Source organism: Orbicella faveolata, unplaced genomic scaffold (assembly GCF_042242905.1).
Source record: "Orbicella faveolata isolate gen_17 unplaced genomic scaffold, um_ofav_v1 contig_48, whole genome shotgun sequence".
Lineage (NCBI taxonomy): Eukaryota > Metazoa > Cnidaria > Anthozoa > Scleractinia > Merulinidae > Orbicella > Orbicella faveolata.
The window spans coordinates 14,386,732-14,398,219 of NW_028301578.1; the positions used below are offsets into that span (position 1 = coordinate 14,386,732).

The window sequence follows — 11,488 nt, forward strand, 5'->3', positions numbered from 1 at the left end:
TTAACTGTCACTGCGATTACGTTTCCTGGTCGAGCCTAGAACATTTCTCAAGGGGTGGGGGTTGGGGGGAGGGGGAGAGGAGGAGATGTACTCTGCGAGAAGCAAGACGTCAACTTCGTCCCCAGGGCGCTTTTCCCTTCAAATGGAAGAGCGCCCTGGGAGCCAGTTTCGAAAGAAGTCTGTCAAGAAAAAGGCAAGAAAGAATAGAACTCTAACTGAAAACGTTTATTCAACATTTATACCATTTAAAACTGGGCATTTAAAATGGTGATTGTATTTTTCTGTACAGTTAAATCCGGCAACAACAAATAATTAATATTAACAATGCTAAATAGATAAACTTGTTTAAAAACTTGTTATTAAAATTGAAAATTCAATTTTCTTTACAAATTGCTATTTTAAGCTGTTAAGAAATTTTGGAAGCTCTTCTCCTCTGACAAGTAAAGTCTCTCCTCCAATTTTCGGGCCTTCTTTTTCCTAAAACCAAAACAGGGAACATTAGAAAGCAACTTTTACGATAGGTTTCGACGTTTTCCTTCATTAAACTTTATTCTTCAAAGAAGACATTCCATATAACAAAGTAAGTGTACTATAGTCTTCAAGGAAAAGAATCATGTTCGTATTGAGCTTCAAAATAGGGAGCTTAAGCAAACTACGACGACGACGGCAAAGAGAACGTCACCAAACAAAAAATTTCATGAGCAAAACAATGGCTGTGCACATGCGTTATAAATCTTTGTACTCTTTGTACGTCCTCTGCAAAACAAGAACATGAAATGACCAAGTTCTGCGTAGTCTGGGGAACGCGAACGACAACGGGTAATTTTTCGCATTTCCGTTTGGAATTGAACGCTGTAATTGCATATTTAGCCTGAGCACGTTTTTAGAGCCATTGGCGTACTGAACAGATCTAGACAAATCGTAGAACCTCTTATTCTTCGGCCATTTCAGCTTGAGTAAAAATAGAAAACAAACTGCGGTCACAAACATGACAAAACAACGGTAGCTGCATTAGCAGCTACCGTTTTTATACTTCTGATAATGTATGTAGAAGCATACGAAACGTTAAGTTCTTAAATCAAGGTCTTTACAACATGCGTTGTTTTGTCATGTTTGTGACTGCAGTTTGTTTTCTATTTTTACTCTAGATCTAGACAACTGCGAACTTCGCTGGTAAAATAGAAATTCATTTTTTTTACGAGGCATCGTCCTCGGCGTCGCCTTCGTCGTTACTTAAGCTTCAGAATGATTCTAATTTTCTTAAGGTATCCAGGCAACATGTTATGGCAAGGTCCCACTTGGAGAAGTCTTGATTGGTCGTGCATATCGATACTGTGAAACTCACTGAGAGCCTCAACAAAGATTTGCCAAAAACGGTACCTATTTCCTGAGGTAAAACAAAAAACACAAAGAAACAAGCAAAGCCAGATGAGCGTTGTAAGGTACGTTACCTTGTACATAGATGTTTTCTCATAGTTAGAAGCACCACATTGCCTGAAAAAAAAAAATTATAAAAACGTTTATGCAGTCATGCCCTTGAGCTCTACACAACTTGATTTAAGAAGGGTAGGATAGGGCAGGGGAGGGCAGGGGAGGGCAGGGGAGGGCAGGGGGGAAGAGGGAACGAGAGGGAAGTGGATTAAAGGAGTACGTCACGGTTTGTGCATCTTAAAAAGTTTGGCCTAACTTTTTAAGTTCGTCGTTTGTAATCCGAGTTAATCTTCTCCATCCTTAACCTCACTTTACCATTTTTGTTCCTTTATGGTTTATTATTATCTCTTCGGTGTTTTTCTGTCTTAGCAAACTATTAGTTTTAGATTTCCTTCAGTTTAAAGGTAATTTTCTTTGTGGCCAAAATAACTCAAAACACCGTGACTGAGTTTAAGTTATCACGTACCTGCACGGGTGTTTGGGAATAGGTGCTCCATAAGTTACCGTGCGCTGTTTGCAAACTTTACAGACGAAAAACTTCTTGAGCGCTTTGCTATACTTCAGTGAGTGGTTTTCTTTGCGGCACAGTTCTGAAGCACTCTCTGCTACGTAATTACACTACAACAAAAACAAACGTAAGTTAATACGGCCAACTTTTCGTAGCAGCAAGAAAAAGACGACACACCGTTTTAATTTGCAAGAAACATTTCACATTAAACATTTCAATTTGGCCTCAGATTTGAAACACAAATTTTCCATACTAATTTAACCCACAGTAACATAACGTTAGCTCTGAGAATTTGGTTGTAGATCAGGACAATAGGTTTCCGGGGAGCAGGGATGGCGCAGTGGTGAGAGCGCTCGCCTCCCAACGGCCCTGTGCCATATGCGGGTTGAGTTTGTTTTCGGTTCTCGACTTGCCCTGAGGGTTTTCTCCGGGTTCTGCGGTTTTCCTCCCTCCACAAAAACCAACATTTCCAAATTCCACTTCGACCAGGATAGAGGAGCTGTATGAAGACCACCTAAGGCTGATGTGGTTTCTCTCTAAATATTATGAATTCTTTATTTAGTTATTTATTTTAATAACAATAATAAAGACCTCGTTACCTGTTTACAGCACACTACTTTCACTTTGATTTCTGTGATTGTTTTCATCTTATCTTCCAGCTGTTCTTTTTTCTCTAATTCGTTAAAATACTTTTCCTGGATTTCAGCTTCAGCCTAAAGACATAATTTCGTTAATATTACTTTAACACGGAAAGCATCCCTACTGATTTATAGCTAAAACTGTAAAATATGTCTTTTTGTCGGCTTGGCGCCGACGACAGTGAAATTCGTGATTTTTCATTGGCACCGATGCGAGTAAAATTCGCCGATCATCCACACTAAAACGCCCGAAAACGCTGACGGAAGCGGACGTATTTGACGCTTTTTCCGGCACCGTTTTCAAAAGCCTCCGTTTTCAACTGTTCACACTAGAAACGGAGCGTTTTCAAAACGATGCGTTTTCAAAAGGCCCCACTTTTGAAACCGTTTTCGAAAGCCTCGGTTTTCATCAGCGTTTCCGGTCGTTTTCATGTGGATGATAAGTCGGGTCTTAGCTTGTTGATGTCAAGTATAAATCCGCCATTTCCCCCCCATTTATCACTGGTAAGTGACAAAATCGCGCCCTTTTCCCTCTTGTCCCCAAGAAGTGAAAAAAGCAAACCTTTTTTGATGGCTAAATATTCGTCAAACGGCTCCAAAATAGACTTTGTGGTTTACCTCTATGCATGGTTCGTTTATCAGAAACAGTTTAATAACCAAAAATGTCACATTAACACTTTAAATGGTACTCACAGCTCGAACAGCTCCGACATGTTGCGATTTTGCTGCCAGCAACTTTTTGCCTTCATCGGAACTCAGATCTATGGAACCAAATTCTGGTCCTAATATTCGTCTTCTTTTCTTTCTACAATCTTGATCTGCACTGTGTTCATCGTTTTCTACAATGTAAGAAAAGAAACAACTCGTTACCTACATTTATTACTTTATCTCATAACGTGAATCGCTCGCACACGTTTTCCTGCGCTTCGCGTCGGCTACGCGTGTTGGCTTTTAGTTTTGATTGGTTCTCTGGATTGTCTGCGTTCCTTGTGATTGGCTAGAGGTCCTAGAACGTTTACTTTCGCTTTGCTTTTATGACACTCAATTGAAAACCGCTCTAAGAAACCATGTTTATTCATACCTTTACCGCTGTCTTCTGTCTTCTTCATGATTTGTTCTTTTGCCTTTGGAGATAATTTCTTTCGCACGGCGTTGGGGTCTTCTTTCTCTATGGGCCCTTTCTGTCTCACAACTGACAAAGCTCTTAACTGAAGGGAAAAAAAAAGAAAACTAAAGTAAATTTTTGATATACCTGTACATGTAATCAAAGCCATAATTCAAACAACTTTCTGCATGGACTCCAAAATATCAACTCTGTTAAGAATTCTCGTACATATTGATGAAATTTATCATTGAAAGAGGAAGAAACGTTTTGAATTGATAACTACGAAAAAAATGGTTTACAACTCACACCTTCGCTCTTTCTACATCATTTGATTTTCGTTTCTTGATATTCGGTGATTCGTCAAAGAAAAGATCGGATCCCGGGGCGAGACCACGCCCAAGCATAGGGGTGTCAGTTGCACTGTTTTGAGCTGGCGGGGCTGAAGTGCTCGCACAACGGGAATGATTACGCTTGATATCTTTCTCGTGCGCCTTCAGGAGCTCTGAAGCAGACATGGTGGGTTTTTTCTCTTCTTCCGGCTTGTCTGAAAAGAGAACGAAAGATAATTGTTGCTAACTCGTTGCAAGGAGCATTCTTAAAAAACTAACAACGTGATCGTTACTTAATATGTTAGGTGTATTCATATTTTCCCGCGTTTTGCCGTGAATGTAGACCAGGCTGCACGTTTCTCCACGGTTTCCTCTGAGGTAACATGTTTTTCTATGCTTGCTGCCCAGGCAAGCGTGTTTTGCATCGCTTACCACCAAGTACATACATTTTGCTGTGCTTGCTACAAACGTCTGCTCACAAGTTGTTGTTAAAGAGCTTTCATGCCACATACTGTTATTAATGGCTTTTCAGTCTACTTCTGTTAACTAAACTTATTTAGCTCTTATTAACCAAGCAAGAGGTCTGTATGGGAGAATCTTGACCGAGGTCGTGAGTACAGACCGAATGCAGCACTTGAGGTCTGTACACACGAGCGAGGTCAAGATTCTCCCATACAGACCGACTAAGCTCGGTTAATAAGATGTTTATTATATGGCAAACAAGAACAATTTAATTCGTTTTATGTAACTGGTTTGTTTTAACTGACATTTTGCTTGTGAACAGCGATGAGCTGAATCTAAGTTTGTTCGTCCTCTTTACTTTTTTTCTCATCAGGCCTCTTAGCACTTCCATAAATAAATATTGTTAGCAGAAAAAAGTCAATGATTTTGCATTTTAGTTTGCTTTTTCACTGCAAAGCATTACTGGTCTAGATGCCGGTCTAGATGCCAGTCTAGATGGGAAAATCTAGACCGCTTTCAATATCGATTTCAGCCGATCAAATTCGTGAATTTGGTAGTTCCCAGTCCTTGTGAGACAGAGCCATATAATGATAATATAATATCAAACTTTTCCTTACTTTGTTCCTCGTCCTGGTTTAAATGTCTGACAAGATTCCTGGTGCCAACAGTAGGTAATGCAAGGAGCTGAACTCTGCGAAAGAAAACAAAGTTAACAAAAAAATTTGCTTGAAGGAAGTCTTAAAGAGATTAGTTGTTCCCCTTCACTTAAATCACACTTACAAAAAGTCAGAAGATTCTGCATTGGCATTGCTTTTATTTTCCTGTTTTCCACTTGAAGCAGCTGTGGAAAGATAAACAAACAAACAAACAAGTCAACAATCAGAAAAAACAAATAACTGTTTATTTTACAAGCACTTCTGCAATAAAACAACAGTCAAGCACATTATACACGCATCAGTGAACTTCGCATAGTAAACAAAATCACTTAAATCCATGTTTCACAACTTTTAGACAGCTATCCCTTTGCTTTGTTAAATGGTTAATACTTCAAAAAGGCTAATACAATTTTTTTTTCCAAAATGTGGTCAGTGTCCTTACAACTGCATTAAAAGCTGTGTTTTATGCTACTTGTACTTTTGAAGTATGCATTTGTTGGGTCAAAAAACTATCACTTTGAGGCGCAACTGTTGAATCAGTGCATTACTGCTATAAACTTACCCTTAGTTGCTGCCCCAGCAACATTCTTGTCTCCTATGTTAAGACTCTTTAATGTCACATTTTTCTTTTTCTGGTCTGTGGGACGATTTGAGGCATTCACTGAACGCCCCTGGTAAATGAAGGTCGAAGAATTCAGGTCTTTTTTAAACTTCTTCATAAGTGGTGCTTTATCTGAGGGGCCATACCTTAAATATGCAAAGAATAATCAAGATAGAATTTTGTCATAATATTATGAATACATTGACACCCCAGTTATATGGTCTCAGGACTCGAGACAACCCTCCCCGAGGCAACTTTATTGAGTATTTAGATGTGAAAACGTTGTCCCTGTAGTCCGAGTCAAAGTTGACCCTGGATGATCATTCATAACCCTTGTTGAACAATCAAATGTGCAAATATCCCTCTTCTCTCTTCTTTGAGTTTTCCTCAGTCATTTGATCAAAGTGACTTTTGCAGAGTTAATTTTCACTTCTTTGATACAAATTTCTGCTTTAAATCCCAAATTCGTGACACTTGCTATGCTAGGAATTGCCTTGGTTAGGCAAGCCAAAGTGTTTATATCAAGAAAAGTTGTCCTGCCTGCCAGGGTTACCCTACCTGCCAAGGTGAAACAACTTGCCCACTGGAGTTGTCTTGGCCCTCTTGTAAATGGTTGGTTGAATTTTGCAAAGAAATAAGTGAAAAGTTTCCTCGGCTAGGGTAACGCGGGGGAAGGGTTGTCTCGGGTAACTGAGACCATAGAAATAAGACCTTAGTCAAAAGGGTGGGTGGTGAAAGTAAAAGAAAGTCATCAATTGGCTGGGGAGGAGCAGGGTAGTTCAGTAGCAGGACAACAGCACCGCGGCATGACAGGAAAGATTCTCAAGGTGACAGGAACCAAGGAGAATGAGCAAATCAACCCTCACAACACTGCATCACTTTCTTTACACAGAGAAAACAAGCAAAGGTGTTAAGGATGTATCAGAAAGACGAAAGAAATGAGCAGTTCAAACTCTCTTATTTCCTTGCCTATTTCTCCCCACAACTAGGCAACATTGTCATTTTCAAAATCTAATACTTAGAATGATAATATCAATATATTATTAATACTTGAATCAACATTTCGGCACTCAGTCTCTGAGCCAATACACTGTATGTGCTTAATGAAGTACACATGAATTACATGTTTTATATACAATGTAACTTCTCAATTTTCAAACACAAGAGGTTCAAATGGATTTGAAACAGTCTGGCCAGGAGAACCTGACATCATAGATTATTTTAAGCATGAATTATTGCCAACATGTACCCAGCCTGGCATTCCATTCTCTGAGCTCTCATTGACTTGTAGGCTGCTTGGATGTGATATTCACAGAACTCTCCATGTTGCCTGATGGGAAATTAAAGTATGTTTTATTTATAAATGAATATTTGAAAAGAACTTACAATTAAATCGGAAAACAAAACCTGTCACGAGAGCACAAGGTACATTGAAAAGTACAACGAGTGCACTAAATTATGGTTCTTGTACATACACCTGATTCATGGTTTAATGGTTTAGAGACATTAAGCAAATTTAAAATCCAAGACATGACCATGAACTTGTACCTGTTTACAAAATTTGAACAAGGACGGTTGTCAGATTTTCTAACTCCTTTACATTTTCCAAGATCTTTTGCCATTCCCATGAGCATGAGCTTTTTAGGATTGTCCAGGGTAAGAGCCAAGTCTTGTGAATATTTCTAAAAAGAATGACAAGATAATAATAATATTATTACTTTACAGTCCAACATGTTGCATGACATTTATTTACATATTACTACCTAATGTGCTAAATATACTGTAGCCCCCCTTCCATCCTGCACCTGGCCTGTCGGCTAGTGAAGTTTAGTGGGAAAATTTTTCGAGGAAATTCAAATTACAGAAGTACTGTAAGTACTACATGTACTAGCAAGGACAATCGTGAAAATACATTTTCTTTGCAACCTGCCAAAAGAATGGAGGGGGAGTATCTTCATGTATTGGGAGACTATATTGAAATAAAGGGGGAACACAACTGTGGACAGTAAAGATGTCTCAAATAGGAATCTATTTTATGATAATCATTATGATAGCTTTGTTGTTGTTGTTCACCTCTTTTGCTGGGAGAAGGGACGCATTAAGAAGAGCCACCACACTTCCCTCTGTCGTCTTCCAGTGCTCCTTGTACACATCTCCAAAGAGGAACAGTACAACACATTCATTGGCAGTATTGGGTCCAAGATCTGAGAGCTTCCAAATACCATAAGTGTTCCCCTGAAAATAAATGCATACATGTATATTACATGTACAGTAGTTGATCAGGGTTGGAATAAAATTGTAAAACAGGTTTCCAATGGGTAATATTTGTCTCATGTAGATGTTATCCTCTGACATGCCAACTGTTGTATTGTTTACAGTCCCTAGTATATTGTATTGTGTAACTTGTTGTCCACTGTATGAGATGACAAGTTCCCAGATCATGTGTTCTGAAGGCATCCGCAGTTGAGTGTCAAGCGATACTTTCGATTGACCCTCAATCAACCCTTGGTCGATATCTTGATTGACACTCAATAGACATCTTGATAAATACTTCACTGACACTAGACCAACACTTGATCGACATTTCAACTGACAATTGATTGACAGTCAGCTGATAGTTGACCGAGTGTTGACTGAGTCACATGTATTGATCGACACTTGATAGCATGTCTACGAAAATTAGTTGATTCTCAATCGACTGTTGCCTGAGATGTTGATTGAGTGTTGACTAAGTATCGATTGAGATGTCAATCAAATGTTGATTGAGATGTCGATCGAGTGTCGATCAAATGTCAATCAAGGGTATTGATCAACACCTGGCTGCGGATGCCTTTAGTGCACATGATCCAGGTTCCCTACATAGTCATAGATCTCTGTGCTTTCATGAACATTTCCATTTTGCAACTAAGTGGGTGATTATGATTATTTGATGGGAAGTCCACTAAAACTCATAAGTCATCAATGAAAGAAACAATCACTAAAAAATATTATTCTTACATTTGAACTTTTCTTTGGTGGTAATTTCTGGACAATTACACCAATTGTTACCCAGTCTCCATCAATATCATTATTCCCTTTAATCTTTGTCGGTATCTGTGAAATCATCACCATCCTACGACCCTCCATTCTTTTCTCCATTACGACTGATGAAATCAAGGGATTAATGATCCGTAAACTAGAAAATCTGTCCTTTGAGAAATTCTCGTCATCATCAGCTTTGCTTGCTCTAGTTTCAGGTTCAGGAACATATTTTTTATTCAATGGTTTCACATTTGCATCAGTTGGATTTAAACCTCTTGGACACATGACACTTTGCACAGTCCTTGTAGTCTTTGTGCTCTTTGGTTCCAGGTTATATGAGGGTTTCCTTTTCAGTGTCTGTTTGCTCTCATCAGCTTTTCTTTTTTCAGGGTGGTGAGAGGAAGTGCTAGATTCTGTGGAGACTGGAAAATAACACAAAATATATACTTATAACCTATTATAATGTTAGCATACATGTACGTTCAAAGCATGCAGTCACAGCAATACTACATGTACATGTATGGATTAATAGGCACATGCAGTGCACTAGAAAGCACAAGTTTTTAACCAAATTGTTTACTAGGTTTAAGGCGACTTCAAATTTTGCTATATACCTGTAGCTACACAATAGAAAGGTATACTGTATACTGTAACGGAACACTGCATGTTACAGTGGTTCAAGCCTACGTGACTATAACTTCCTAAGGAGAGTGACTGCTGTAATAAGATTCTTGGAGAAAGACTGTCATTTTACCATTGCACCTCTCTTCACGGACGCAAGGGTAAATGCATGACAGGGAAATATGCCTCCCAGTCAAGAAACATGTTACGCATAGGCTTAATCCTGTTTATACGCCACATAAGTCCTTGCTATAATGCAACATCATCACTGCCATTGTTGTTGCTGCTGCCTCTGCCACCATTCTCGCCATTGCCATCGATATTATCATCATCATCACTCAATATCATTATTTTAAAATGTAACATTAGATAACTGGAAGAAATTAGCCCCAATGCTAATCTGTAAATCTGAGGGTAAATAAAGTTGATGATGATGATGATGTTGATAAGTATTAGGATACCCTTAGGAGGATATTTTTAGAAACTACAGTTAAAGTGTAATCATTTCTACCCTGGGTGTTAGAGGGTTTTTTTTCATAGCAAAGCTGCAATTGTGAGAGGCGAAGCCGCGATCAAGATCCTGGCGAGAGTGAAAGGTTTTTTTTCTCTCTCGCCTGGATCTTGATCGTAGTTTTGACACTCACAATCACAGCTTCGCTACAGAAAAAAAAAACCCTCTGGCACCGAGGGTGAATCATTTCAAGCCAAATTTATAATTTCTCAAGAATTTTACAATGCACTAATTTGAGTCACAAATAAAACCAATACTTCATTTGCTTCACCTGGCCTGTCCCTATGGTGTGTTGGAGTGTGAGCTTTTCTCTTACTATTCTTTGATAATAGTATCTGATGACTTGTGTCTTGATTTACTCTGTCATTCTTACAAACTTGTTGACTTAATTTTGACTGTTGCAATTCTTGCCTGTCCTTGGGAGAAAGAGACAATCTTGTATCCTTCACTGATGATGGTGATGTAAGTACTGTGAACAAAGTTTTTAAGGAGGCATACACTGTTTTATATGTAGAACTTTACACTTTTTTATTGCTAATTAAGTTAACTCCTAAAATATGATATCATGAGTTTTTTTCATACAGATCAAAACATTTCAACTGTTTAGAGGTGTCTTGTATTTTTCATTAACTTACCAGTGTGATCAACATGTTTGTTCTCTTAACAATATCAATACATGGTCTAGTAGACATGTAATGAGAATTATGAAATTCATCAACTGACATATATTTTGTCTTGATGTCTACAAACTTTAACAAAGCAACATTGAAAGAATTGAAGAGGCAATCAATAGTGATAATTTATATTTTGAACTTGGGAATGAAAGGGTTAAGTAAGAGCACTAAAAAGGATACATTTTCGTTCGGCCTCAAGTTGTTTGATGTATTGTTCCATGTTGGCCATTCGTGCTACAAAAACAACATAAATTTTTCCACTGAGGTAAATAACCAAGCTTATCATTAATCTGATTTAATTATAGGTGATTTTTAAAAGCTTAAATATTCAGATTTGCAATAGCATAACAAACTAACTGCTATTTCTGAAATACAGGTGGGATGTACGTAAGCTTAACATTACATATATATACGACCAGAGTAGCTTACTTACCTGCCATTTCTTCCATAGTTATGTTCGTTGTTGTGCCAGACTGTGCGCCATCTTCACGATCACCTTGTTGCGACTGGGATCCAGTTACAGGAGCCGTCGTTGCTGATTGAGGTGAAGTATTTGACGATGAAATCGCTTCGCCAACAATGTCATCATCAAGCAATTCTGAATCACTATCGACTAGACATGCTAGGAGATCAAGATCATCCACATCTTGCTCTAAAGATGAAGCAAACAAAAGTTGACTTGCTATCATGAAAGTTACAAGGTGGAACGAAGCCATGTAGTTTTCATCAATCTCTTAGTGCGATCCCACGACAATTTCCTTAGCAGTAGAAACAATTCATCGCTGCACTGAAATTAAATAACCCAATAATCAAGCTTACCTTCCATTTCTTCAGACATTTCTCAGGGCAAAAGTGCAAAACCTTCCTGGTTTCGAACGCCACAGCAATCGAACAAGTTTTTTCCCGCGTAAATGGTAAATCTGCTGGTTTC

The 11,488-nt window shown here is 38.5% G+C and overlaps 1 protein-coding gene across 1 annotated transcript; it reads right to left on the reverse strand.

Moving 5' to 3' along the window:
* Positions 1-204: 204 nt before the first annotated feature.
* Positions 205-11,464, reverse strand: LOC110044732 (protein MCM10 homolog). The gene is made up of 18 exons (XM_089281254.1): positions 11,377-11,464; positions 10,991-11,209; positions 10,738-10,791; positions 10,155-10,352; positions 8,728-9,173; positions 7,804-7,965; positions 7,279-7,412; positions 6,980-7,060; positions 5,692-5,876; positions 5,254-5,314; positions 5,091-5,164; positions 3,991-4,226; positions 3,659-3,785; positions 3,271-3,416; positions 2,539-2,652; positions 1,898-2,049; positions 1,452-1,494; positions 205-477 (listed from the first exon to the last, which is right to left on the reverse strand). The coding sequence occupies exons 1-18, from the start codon at positions 11,393-11,395 to the stop codon at positions 394-396; spliced, it is 2,535 nt and encodes an 844-aa protein (XP_089137380.1). The 5' UTR covers positions 11,396-11,464; the 3' UTR covers positions 205-393.
* Between the last annotated feature and the right edge of the window lie 24 nt (positions 11,465-11,488).